Genomic DNA, 13496 nt, shown 5'->3' on the forward strand with positions numbered 1-13496 from the left:
AGGCGGGACTACTCACCGCTGCTGGTAGGAGGTGATGCCCTGGACGTTCTGCGGGGTGCCGTTGGCCGCGGCGCCGGCCCTCCCCATGCCCGCTCCGGCCGGCACCCCCGCGGCCGCCCCGCCGGCCGCCGCGGCCGTCACCTGCACGCTGAAATCCGGAAAGATTCGGATCATCGCGGCGGCTTCGGCCCCCGGGCGCGGCGGCTCTGGGCGCGGACTGGCAGGGGCTCGGGCTCGGACTCGGGCGGCGGCGGCGGCAGCAGTGCGAGCGGCGGCGGCGGCAGCGGCGGAGCCAGGCACCAGCCTGCAATCCCATTAGTGAGCCGCGGCCCCTGTGCGCGGCGGAGAGGCGCTTTGATGTGCGCGCAGCGGGCTGGGGGGGCCGCAAGAGCGGGGAGGAGGTGCGGGGGGCGTGCGAGGGACTTGCAAACAGCGAAACGTGTCAGGGTGGGGCCTTTTTTTTCCTTTGGGGGGCGGTGGTGCGCCCCCCCCCCTTTGCAGGATGTGGCTCTCACTGGCTGCTTGGGCTGCGCCGCGCGGAGCCCAGCTGAAGGAAGAAGGGGAGGGGGTGGCGGAGGAAGGATGCACCCGGAGCTTGGCGAGGACTTGGCCGGTGCAAGGGAATGATGGGCAGCGGAGGGGTCTTTCTTTCCCGCCCCCCTGCACACACGCACGCACAAACACACACACACGCTTACACACACACGCACACGCACACGCACACGCACAGGGCACTTCCGACCAAAGTGCAAGACAGAGGAGCGCTCTTTCCCTGCTTTTCTCCTGAGAAATCAGCACTATCCAGGCCGACTCGCGCCTCCCGCGGCTTCCAGCACCCTTGGACTCCAGCCCGCGTGTGCAGGAATGGGGGCGCAGAGCTTTCCCGCCCTGCCGAGACCCCACTCTACTCCTCTCCTGCACCCCAGGCAGCGCGAGGGCTGCCAACTGCAAGTTGTGTTGCTGGAGAACTTGGTGCTTGGCAAACAGGGAGAGTGTGCAAAGACGGGAGATTGGAGGGGGGTCGCTTTTGTGCGATGCAGAGTTTACCCCTTTCTAAGTGGGGGGCGCTTCCTCGCTCAGGGGAGTGGGCAATTGGCCTTGGCCGCGTTTGAGAAGTGGGGGCTGTAAGTACAGCTAGAGACCTGGTGTGCCCCCCCCCCCGTCACCCAACTCCATTCGCCCCTTTGGAACGATGGAATGAATACCCTAGAAGCCACAACGGAGCTGGACTCTGCAAATTCCAGCCAGCAGGGAAACAAAAAGAGAAAACACGTGTATTTATTTCCTGGCGTCTCCCGGTTACTTCTACACTTGGTCACAGCAGAATTTCTTTAGGGGTGAGAGGAGCTGGTGGCGGTCGGGATGCCTTTATTCATCGCAACTCTCACTCCTTCTTCTTCTGACTCCTGCGCAGGGATGCAGAGAGAGGAGGGTCGCTTCCCCCACCCCTTGCCCGGCACCCAAGTCGCTCTACTTTCCTCCCCCCCTCTTCCACGTGGCTCTCCAGCAGAGGCCAGACCTGCAGGACGCAACCCCAGCGCGGTCGGGGGCCGGGACTCCCCTCGTCTCGCACGCTCCCCCGCGCACCCCGCTTTGCAAGGGTTGCTGTGCGTGTTTCCCGCTGCCGCTTGCCGCCATCCCTCTCCTGGGGCGCGACACCCGGCCAGGCAGCCTGGGGACTCGTTGCTCCGCGCCCGCCAAGCGGACCCAAGTTGGGCTCGGCGGAGCGTGCGCCCGCGCCCTGAACGCCCTGCTGGCGAGACACCTGCTTAACCCTGTGAGCCGGGGCCGCGCGGGGCGCGGGGACTTAGGGGCGATGAGGTGGGGGAACTCCGAGGGCCAGGGCCAATTGATTGGTCAGAAGTTGTGCGGCCCAGTGGGCAGCGCCCGCCCAGTCCCGCGTCCCCCGCGCTGGAGCTAGAGCCTCACGCCTGGCCGAGCCGCACCCGGGACGTCCCCTGCGTCCTCGTGGCTCCTCGGAAACACCAAGTCGCACAAAGGCCGGTGGGGGGTGGAGGGTGGGGGTTCTCGGGGAGCGGGACGTCCCCAGAGCTCCTCTAAACCATGTCCGTTTCCGGAGGCGCCCCCCGCAGCAGCTCGGAGTCCAGCTCTGGCTGGCGGGGCCCGCGGCGCAGCTGCGTTTCCATTCTCCTCTCAAAGAAAACGCTTTGGACGGCAGCTAACACCAGGAGGTAGGAAAGTGCCCCGTCCTGTCCCCCACGTGTTGCACGAAAGAAGCATGGTAATGAGCCTCTGCAGCTTGTGCCGAGGACCCAGGAGTGAGTTGCAGACCCTACGGAGCTCCGACGCCCCTCCTTCCCGAGGAGGGGTCATTTTCTCACTTGATGGCATTGCATCCGGACCTACTTGTTCAGAGGCCAAACCCAAGGACGACGTTGGACAGGGGCTGAGAGCTGGGGAGAGATGCGGGGAGCCCTGGGCAGGAGCGCTTCTTTGTAAGGGTCTGGTCTCGGATTTGGTCCCACCGCCCCTCGTGCTTAGTCGCGGACTGTGCCGACTGACTGGAGGTCTGACTGCAGGGCTCTGCTCCCACCTCGCCTCCTGAGCCGCATCTCCCGAGGAGATTTCCAATGCCACCCTTCCGCACCGCGCCGGCTTTCCAGTTGAAAGGCCCGGGGAGTGCATGCCAGTCACGGAGAGGTCAGGAGTATTTCATGGGCTGGAGAAAGTTCTCTGCATAGGTCAAGACTGGTGGTGCTAGAGGTCAAAGGAAGCCCAGTAACTGACAGAGGGAAGAGGCTAAAAAGGACGCCAGAAGCCGGTAGCGGCTTTCTCTAAGACAGTTTTGGTCTGAATGATTGGCCCGCTGTGTGGTGGCGCTGTGCCGGCCAGCTGAGATCTGGGTCACACAGTGGATGGAGGCTTGCAGCAAGTGGCTCCCGCTCCACGTGTCCATCCTTCCACTCCATTCGTGGGATGCAGGGCTCCTAGCTAGTGTTTGCGAGTGTAGAGATGCTCCCAAGTGTCCGAAGGATGCCGAAAGGGGGAAATCCTCTTTGGCCCAAAGAACTGGATGCTTAGAAAATTGCGTTTTCTTTCAGCACACGCAGCAGTGGGTTAGGGATACAGAATGTATCCCCATTCTCCTTTGTCTCAATACCAACTCTATGAAAAGACTAGCCGTTATATTTTCTTATTACTTATTTTAAAGCATGGTTAGTCTGAAAATAGATGGACCTCTTCTCTTCTCTTTTGGAGGGCAAACGGTTCTGAGAAGTCCAAATGGCAAAATTCTACCAATAGAATATCTGAGATCCGTTGTTAGACATTTAAAATGTCAGGTATGTCAGAGTGACTTCAGTGGTACTTTATGCTATTTAAAATAGAGCTTAATGAGCACGTTCAACTTCAAAGTTCTAACTTTCAACTACCCATATTTGAGAGAATTAATATGACTTCTGCCCTCCAGGAAACTTCTTTCTTAAAACAGGACTGTTACAAAATACTCAAAGGAGATTTGCACATCAGTTCACCTTAAATATATATATATATATAAGCACTAAAATATTTTTGCCTATACATATATAATTTTGGAAACTTTATGCATGGGAGACAGATTCCTATTGGATCTGTTTATCTCCGTGTTCATTAAGGTCCTTAAGCAAAGTTTAAGTTTATTCACTCATTAGTAATTCTGATTTCATTACTCTACTCTTTCAGTTAAAATCTTTACATGCTGGCAGCTGTTTTGAAATATTTTGCAAGTTGCTTTGGCACTTATCCAACCCAAAGGGTTTCAGTTAGCATTAAACTGTGTACTTTCTCATTTTATACCCCCACCTACATATTATTGGTTCTAGAGATATAGAAAAAGATATTGTGTTGCTTAAACCTGCTTATACATGCATATGCTATAATACACAGCATCACAGTTACATATTTACAGCTTCATTATTGTTGTTGCTGAACAACTGTGACTTTTGCTCATGTAATACACTTTTATTTTGAGAATTAGTTTCCATTTAGTGTTAAATGGTTTGACTTTCGAATTTTTGCCATTTAGTATAGAAGCTACCAATGACAGGTAAGAGAGCAGAACTACAAAACTTGGTGGTATCAACTTTTTACTTTACTTTGGTTTTCATATTTAAAAATTAAATAGCATACAGAGTAAGATAAAGCAAAATACACAGATGAAAATACTTTTATATAATGAATAAAGCAAAAAAGATTGTATCTGAAATGTATTCTATGGAAGTTATCATGCTGTAATAAGGAATTTTTCCTATTAAAATTTTTCATGTGCATTTACAGTAATCTGAGAAATGTGTTTTTATTACAAGAAGAAGTAGAAACTAAAATTTCATATAAATGAAAATATTTGACACTCTGTATAAGGGTTAAATATTTTATTTAAGCAATTTTCTATTTTCTTATCTTTAGTTCAAATTGAATTTAAGCTCTGACTGTCAAATTTGTCATAATATTCATATGTCTTCAAGTCCATTCTAAAGCAAAACTATGTCAGGAGATTAAAAACAATAAAACAAACAGTCTTTCTTAATGTTCCAGAATAGGAACAAAAAAATTGAGAGAATCAAATCATTGTTTATGTGTATGCCGATGAATACTATTTATGGAGAGAGGATTTTTCATGTTAATACTACCTATAGTTAATAGAGTTTTTATAAACATATAACTAGAAAGAGAAGGTGTTTTATTAAGGAAAAAAACCTCTCGCTATTTTTCAAATTCAATCACAGGCAGGAAGAAGAAAAAACTGTTTTGAAACATTAGTGAGTAGGAAGGGCCTCATTTTTGGTTAAAACAGAAATATCATGCCACATTATTCTAAAGCACATGCAATTCAATGTAATCTAACTAAAGCTAAACAAATGTAAAATAGCTAATTGCTCCCAGCATACTTCAAATACTAATTTCTCTTTTAGCAACAATGGCAAATGTTTTAGACATATTTTTTCATAATAGTGAATTTGATTTTGGAATTGAAATATTTTAATTTATTGGAGGCCACTTAAAGAACACCATTAATCAGAAGTACACAAGTTTTAATTTGCTCCTTCTCTTACCTTCAGCAGGCTCAAAACTCACATACAATCTCCAAGATGTGAGTTGGTACTTGCCCTACAGATATAGTAACTTATGTTGTTTGTTTCAGTAAAAATTAACCTTAGGGCCCATTTGAAATTTAATTTGATTTGGTTCTTCCAGGTTGCCATACCTAATGGACTTTTTACTCAATTTTATTATTGTTATGTATTTAGTGCTTGGCAGATACAAGGGGTGACTAACTGCTTGGGGTTGAATTTTTTTAACTTAAAACTATACATAATTTTACTTAAATTTTTATTTTCAATTATGCAGAATATTTCATAACCTATTCAATAACAAACCAAACAGATTGTTTTCCTATGCTCCATACTGTGTCATCCTATTTTATTATATAGTTTTATCTCTTTACTAAAAGGATTGATTTTCAACCTTTAGCATATAGCAGAAGAACATGAAAGACAAATTAAAAGATATTTTTATGTGAATCTAAATTTTTTATATAAATCAAGGCTTTCTATCTATAGGATACTATTTAATAGGTCTAGTGTGAGAATAATAACTTGTTCTCACTGGTGCTCTGTAGACTGTATCCTACTAGGAACTGAACCCAGGACTCCAACATGCAAGGCATCTGTTTCACCTCTTTGAATGATCTCATTTATCTTAAAATTTGCATTTCTAACAAGAACTTAGGTGATATGGATGCAGTTGGTGTAGCAGGAACCTCATAGGCGAACAATTATGTTTCAGACTAAGGGTTTGATTGGAAGGTCTAGATCAAGAAACTGAACTCTCAACTTTTTACCCACTGGACTGGACACTTGAATGGACAATGGTAAGTTATTTAAGCTCTGTCATCTTTCACAACCAAACCTGGTATTAATTCAGTCCAGTCAAAAATAATGTATTTATCTTGTGTGATGGAAACTCAGACACATTTTCTTCCTTGAGGGAATCAAAAGTTTATTAAGCAGCAGAGAAAAGAAATGTAGGTAAAGAAATAAATTGCAATAAAGTGTCCTAAAGGCAAATGTAGTTGTTTGTTTTGTTTGTTTGTGTTTTTAAAAGCACAAAAGTGGCATGGAGATGGAGAACTAAACTAGATGAGAAAAGTAATAAAATCTGTCAAGAGTACAGAGTGAGAATAATGCATTCTCATTTGAGTACAGTTCTAAGATTTAGAATCTAAGAGACTTCAAACAATTTGTTTATTTTCCACAATCTCAGTTTTTTCATTTGCAAAAGGAATAATATAATTATAAAAGGACTAATATATGAATAAATTGAAAAAATGTGTAAAGTTCTTAGCAGTGCCCAAGTTGTTATTTGTCAATCAAAGTTAGCCTTCATTATGAGATATTTGAGTTTCATTCCTAGTTTTTTTTAACTTAATTGTGGTAATTTTTCACCAGGTATCTCCAAGTGAAATGATAAAAAAAATTGTCTCAAATTCCATTTATCTATTAAATATTTTTGAATCACTAAAAGATCTTTGGGTTATGTGCATTGCATTATCAATGTTTAATATATGCAAAGTTTTATTTATAAGAGCCCAAACAGAACCAATACAATTGCCCATTTACAGATGACAAGATAAAGTACGTGTAGTTATATATATATATATGTATATATATATATCATCATCATCTCATTGATCGTCAATTTTCTTGAGCAGTCTCAGTAACATCTCCATTTGTCCTAGTCCTGAGATTTTAGAAGCCTCTCTTTACTCGTCCTTCCCAACGGTGCTGCACTGGAGGCTCTTTTGGTCAGGGGAATGAGACCCATCATTGTTACTGGTTTTGGCATATAATTATGCCACAGGGAGTTTGCCAGGCTCTCCCATGCAGGCAGGAAACTCTCGGTAGCTTGCCAGGATCTCTGAGAGGAGAGAGGGAGAACTAAGCTATAAGATGTCACATGGCCACGTGCTTCCAGGAGCTTGGTTTTATAGTCTCTGGATGTTGGCCATACATATAGGATTACTCGGCGCTGGAGGGAGGGAAGCAAGGGACGGGGCAGTTTGTGGATGTGACTGCCTAGCTATTGGAAAATGGAGGATCTGGGTAGAAAAGGCCCAGTCCCTATCCGAGCAGGCTTGGAGATCTCAGCCCCGGGTCCCCACACACCTGGGTTCCTTTGCCTGTTCCTTCATGAGTAAGGCTTGTCTGAACATGTGAAGAAGGGCCCTGATCAAGGCTATGACTGGGTTCCGGAAGTCTTCGCCTGTGGGGGCTCTGCTCGGGGGGGGGGGAGGGAAACTCAACCCACCTCCTCTGAGGGGCCTGGGTGAAAACAGCTAGGTACAGGGGCAAGAGATTCTCTCTCTCTCTCTCTCTCTCTCTCTATATATATATATATATATATATATATATATGTATATATGTGTGTGTGTATATATACATACATACATATATGTATATATATTCAATAGAGTACTACACTACCACTAAAAAGATATAATTGTGTTGAGTTAGAGCTAATAGGGAACTTGCTTTGCATGTGGCTGACCAGGGTTTAATCCTTGTCCTCCCATATGATCCCCAGAGCCCAGCAGGAGTGATTCCTGAGTGATTCCTGAGCACCACCGGGTATAGGGGCATAGGGGTATAGCCCCTCAACAAACAAACAACAACAACAACAAAAGTAGAGGGAATAAGGATTTTTTTTTCAAAAAAGCTTGTTCTTTAAGCCTGTGTTCCCCTTTGAATATGTATTTTGCTTGATTGTCTCTGTATATTTGCTTGCTTATTTCCACTCTGGAGATGCATGTGTTCTCTTTTAAAGAGAACTTATTTCTCTCCCTTCTTAAGAAAGTTTTAAATAAAACTTTCTTACTTCACACACATACATACACACACTCTCACAGATACACAGACGCACACACAAACACGAAAATAAAATTGTGCCCTTTGGAACAAAATGAATCAATTTTGAAGGTGACTATACTAAATGGAATAAGGAAGTAGAAGTCAATGTCAGATAGTTTCACATATGTGCAAAAACTGAGTCACTAAGACAAATGAACTTGCAAGAAACAACAATTTCTAGACTTGATGAGAACTATGATAATTATCAAAAGAAAAGAGCAGTGGGAGACAAATGAGGAGATGGGTTCTTCTTGGTAATTAAATGGAACTGAAACTTTGGTGACAGGAGTCACATACATATAGAGGTGTGAAGCTAAACACTTGAAATCCCATAATATTGTAAACCATTGATAAGTTGACAAAAAATAAAAATTAAAACATTTAGGAGATAGAGGATAATAAAAGAGCTATGCACTGCTTTATAACCCAGGTTTATCACTGACATTGTATATGATCCCCCAAGCACCACCAAGGTCACTCCTGAGCATATAGCCAGAAAAGACACTGAGCACTGGAGGTTCTGGCCCCAATATTCCCCCCTACCCATACAAAATATATAAAAATTTATTCTTTTATTTTATTTTAAAATAATGACATGTCAATTACATGTTAACAAAATAATACTTTAAAATTAAAATTATATCTTTATATCTTTAAGAGACTTAACATCTCTTAATTGTCAGCAATGTGAAACGGTTCCTTTTTAGCAGGTCTGATTTTGGGGGGAAATTCCAAACAATAACAGTGAATTTTTTTGTTGAAATATTGAAGGTAATCAAAGAAGCAGCCATTTCTCTAGACTGTGAACTAAGCCATAGCCCCACGCCGGCCGAGAAGAGGAAATATCCCTCTTTCCCAGTTGTTTCCCATTTTTGGGGAGAAACGCGGTGTGGCGTCCACCATACTATGAGGTTCGGGAAGGGGGATGAGGGGGATAAAAAAGGAAAAGGAAAAAGAAAAAAAAGAGTTACGTACTTGGAGCAGTGGGGCTACATATCTCTTCATTCTAAGCAATGGAAAACTAATTATCAAATGCTTCCTTGGTAGTAGGGCTGTCTTTCTTGGGGGTAAACTCCAACAACAATAGTTTTGAGTTCTGTGTTGAAATATGGAATGTAATCAAGGTAAAGAGAAAATGAAGTGAAATTCATCAGTTACGCAATTGGGGGTTGGGGGGTGGGGGCGGGAGGTATACTGGGGTTTTTGGTAGTGGAATATGGGCACTGGTGAAGGGATGGGTGTTTGAGTATTGTATAACTGAGACATAAGCCTGAGAACTTTGTAACTTTTCACATGGTGATTCAATAAAATAAAATAAAATGATGACATGTCAATTACATGTTACCAAAATAATACTTTAAAATTATATCTTTAAAACAAGAAGGATGTTATTGTAGTTTTGGTTATCTCCTCAGTTCATCAATTCCCACATATCTTATGTGTTAAATCTGTTACAATCTGCCATCTTGGCTAAATCATGTGACAAAAATCTAGTTTCACAATGATGTGTATTTAGAAAAGAATTTAGATAATATTCAATTTTTTAGATAAATGAATATTTTTTACTATTATGTCAATATTAAACAAGTAGTAAATCTTATATTTAGGTGGGATGTGGAATAATATTAAGAAACCTTAAGGAACTAGGGTATCTCAAGTGGTAAAGTTGTGCCTAGCATATGCATGGTTTTGAGTTCAATCCCCAATATTGCATGCTCCTTTTATCATCACTGGGTATGGTCCTTGTGAACCTTAAGTACAGTTGGTCCCTGACCAGAGAAAATGCAGGTCTGGGGCCAAGCACAATCTTATTGAACCTGTACCATTGGGCTGAATACTAGTAGGAGTGATTTCTGAACCAACAGTCCCAATGGGTGCCTTGTTAAAAAGCCTAAAGTTAAATAAAATATTCATGTTCTAGTCATTGAAATTCATTAGTGCAATACTTTGATTTTCCTCCATATCTGACTTTCTACAATCACATGGACATCATTTCAAAAATATTAACTGGACTATGAAAATCTTACAAAAATGCTTGTTAATGTTACAACCATGGTGATTAGTAAGGTGTTGCCATAATAGGAAGCTGTCCCATTATGGCTGATACAAATGAGCTAATTACAATTTTAATTTACACTTGAAAGCTTCAATATTATTAAAGGCAACCAAACACTGTCAATTGTATGTTCAAAGTGACAGGTGCACCTTACTCATTTTTGAGAGAATACCTGCCAAACACTCACATGTGAATAACAATAGATTGTGAGGCATTTTTTTCAAGTGTAAAGTATTCTATAAAAGACGGCTAGTTTAGCTTGCAACTTAAACAATGAAATAAGTATTTAAAAATATTTATATGTATGCAACTAAACCCGCACGGCAGAGCCTAACAAGCTACCTGTGGCATATTTGATATGCCAAAAATAGTAACAACAAGTCTCACAATGGAGACATTACTGGTGCTCATTCAAGCAAATCCATGAACAACGGGGTGACAGTGCTACAGTACTAAGCAATTAAAATTATTTAACTTGGAGTTGGGAGATGATTCAAAGGGTTATAGCACATACATAGCATGCAGAGACCCCAGGGTCCCTCCCAGACATATTTTGGTTCCCTAAGTACCTCTGAGAGTGCCCCTCCCATCATAGGACTTTGTAAATACCTCCTATTTCATCACAATAATAATATTTAAAGTTTATTTATTAAAGAGACCAGATGAATAAGTTAATAGTTCTTACTGATTTACCAAGATCATTCTCAAAGGAAAGTGACAGGTTTTTCCTGAGTCTGTAGCAAGGAAGACTGCAGTGATACTAGCACAGTTTGACTCTACTTCAAGGAATCAGGCTAATGTCTCAGTAGTTTACTCGTTACTTGTGGACCAGCAGTACATGTATTCACTTTGAAAAGGGGAAAATAATATGTTCATTTTGTACAGTGATTTTGACCTTATATAACACACGGTAATGTTCTTCAGTTCGTGCTTAGAAAGATGCTGTTAATTGTATATACTTCCTAAACTGTTATTATCTCCAGAATATAAAAGCTATGGTTTAATCCCCTTTTTTGTTCTTTATGCTTATTGATTTTTGTGCTTATGGGTTTCTCTTAACCCGGTGCTTGAGGGTCATTCCTGGTGGTTCTCGAAGAACCATGTGGTACTGGGGATGGAACCTGGTACCTTTGCATGCAAAGTATATCCTCCGCCCAATTGAACTATCTCCTGGCCCAATCACTTTGCTCTATTTGTTTTTAGGCCACACCTGGCTGTGCTGAGCACTTATTTTCAGATTATGTGCTCAGGAATCAGTATCGAATGTCTTTACAGACTATCAGAGTTTCTGAGGATTAAACTATAATCAGCTTTGCTCCTTTTAAAAAAATTTGCTTGATTAAACTTTTATTTTTTGGCATTGGGGTCACATCTATCTGTGCTCAGGGCTTACTCGTATTGCTATCTTTGTGCACAAGGATCACCCCTCGTAGTTCACAAGAGTCTGTATATGATGCTGGGGTGATTTGCTATTGAATAGTGATTGGATTGTTAAAACACTACTTAGGATTTTTATATGTGTGAAACTCATAGATACTTTGTTTTCTTATGCTAAAATCAAGAAAATGGCTTTATTTTTTGAGTAATTGAAGTACCTAATGTTGAAGACCTAGGAACTTATTTTTACTCTATCCTCCAAGTATGTGGGAACACAGGAATAAAATACCCCGGAAAGATGGAAAAATAAAACACAAAATAGCTAGATTAAATTTCATGTGGAAAATAAATTTTCTGTTATGTATAAACTAAAGATAAAATCCTTAGAGGTGCTAATTCACTTTTTCTTAAAAGTAATTTAGCAAAACAATATGCCCAATGTCTAGGAAGTTAGATGAATATATATTTTATTAAGGGGGTTGTTGGAGACCCTGGTTTTTATTTAACTTTATAATTATCATGATATTTAGGGGGTATCACCCAAACAGTACTATTGGGGCTGGGGTACTAGGGCCACTGTGGTGATTCTCAGGGGATGACACAGTGCTCGGAATCATATTTAGAGCCTCCACATGCTACACCTATTCTCCAGATTCTTTTATTTTTTCTTTTTTGGGTCACACCCAGCAATGCACAGAGGTTACTCCTGGCTCTGCACTCAGGAATTCCTCCTGGTGGTGCTTGGGGGACTATATGGGATGCTAGGAATGGAACCCGGGTTGGTCGCGTGCAAGGCAAACACCCTACCTGATGTGCTATTGTTCCAGCCCCTCTCCAGATTCTTGAGTTATCTCCCTGATTCTAGAGATAATCCTTAGTCACATGTTCTTTATCGCATAAACAAAATATCATAGTATTGTTTATAAGGCAACCGGATATATTTTCTTTATTGTCTACCATTATTCTCAGGTTGGAGGGGTCTCAAAGTCCTTTTAAACATAGAAAAAAAGCACACTGAAATATTGTACAAAGCATCTTTACATTCTCAAAGTCTACAATACAAAATAAAGAGGGGGAAATATGTTATTTATGTAATTATGATAATTAATTTTATTTAAGTACCCTGGACAGCTGCTCAAGAAAGAGCCTAAATTGGAGGATAACTCAGCCATTGGAAGTTAAATCACTACTTGCTACTAGTGATTCATAATCAAAGCCATATCCCAAAGATGATGAATTACTGAAGAATTAATCATTTAATATAGAATTTTAAATAATCTTGTCCAAGAACTACATCCCAACTGTCAGATGTGCATTTGATTAAAAGTCTGGAAGAAGTTCCTTAGCTGATATATTTACAGAAAGAAGCTTTCATTGTTTGTATCCCAGGGGAAACTAGAAAGGATATACATCAGAGAAATGTTATCTGTGCATCTTTATGCAAAGCTAAGTCACTAGTTCAACTGTTTTTAATGTTACCTATTTTGACTGAAAATCCCTCCTAAAAAGTAATTTGTGTTGTTGTAGTCTATAAGATTGAGAAAGATTCAGTGAGATGAAATTTATATATAAGAACATCTTAGAATTGCTCAGATCTAAAAGTTTGTTCATCTTTGTTGTAGAAATATACGCTCAGTCAGAGGCGCTGAGGCAAGGAATGTGAGAGAAATTATTTTTCAAGGAGGGAGCAGATTGGCTCAGATCCTGTTATAAAGGTAGAGCGTCCTGATATCTCCTTTTATTACCTACCATTCTATGGCACACACCTTTAAAGGAAACCTCTCAAGGAAACAAAGAAGTTCAGAAGTTCCGGGAGGTACTTTGAGGCATTAAGGTATACATTGTTTCATTATGTCCATAAACCAGTTACTTTCAATCCCCAGGAAATAAATGCACATGCAAGTGTTCTGGTGTAAATTATAACCTCAAGCACCTGGGGTCAAGCTGGGTGTAGGATCTGTGAGAAGAAGACCAACCCCGTTTGTTATACTAAGATTTAGGTTATTTACTGAAGGCAGCTTAAAGAAAAAGATATTCATCCCTATCCAAGCCAGTCCAGACTCATGAGTCATAGCTCGCCCATTTTTATGGGTTACTATGGTCCTGTCTGTGTTCAGGTCAGTTCCCATGGGCTCATCCTGATACTCTAGTCAGGCCCC

The 13496-nt window shown here is 41.8% G+C and overlaps 1 protein-coding gene across 8 annotated transcripts in view; it reads right to left on the bottom strand.

The window, feature by feature from the left end:
- The window catches only part of NPAS3 (neuronal PAS domain protein 3), a 939716-nt gene extending 938878 nt beyond the window's left edge, over nt 1-838 (bottom strand). For 6 of the 8 annotated variants that reach the window (XM_055132059.1, XM_055132058.1, XM_055132056.1 and 3 more), the window contains exon 1: nt 17-837. In XM_055132059.1, coding sequence (XP_054988034.1) covers nt 17-174 — 158 coding nt within the window. In that variant the 5' untranslated portion in view covers nt 175-837. Of the gene's footprint in view, nt 1-16 lie in introns of all 8 variants that reach the window. The other 2 variants (XM_055132054.1, XM_055132051.1) reach the window with 1 other exon arrangement.
- Between the last annotated feature and the right edge of the window lie 12658 nt (nt 839-13496).

The sequence above is a fragment of the Sorex araneus genome, chromosome 3 (assembly GCF_027595985.1).
Source record: "Sorex araneus isolate mSorAra2 chromosome 3, mSorAra2.pri, whole genome shotgun sequence".
NCBI classification, from domain to species: Eukaryota; Metazoa; Chordata; class Mammalia; order Eulipotyphla; family Soricidae; genus Sorex; species Sorex araneus.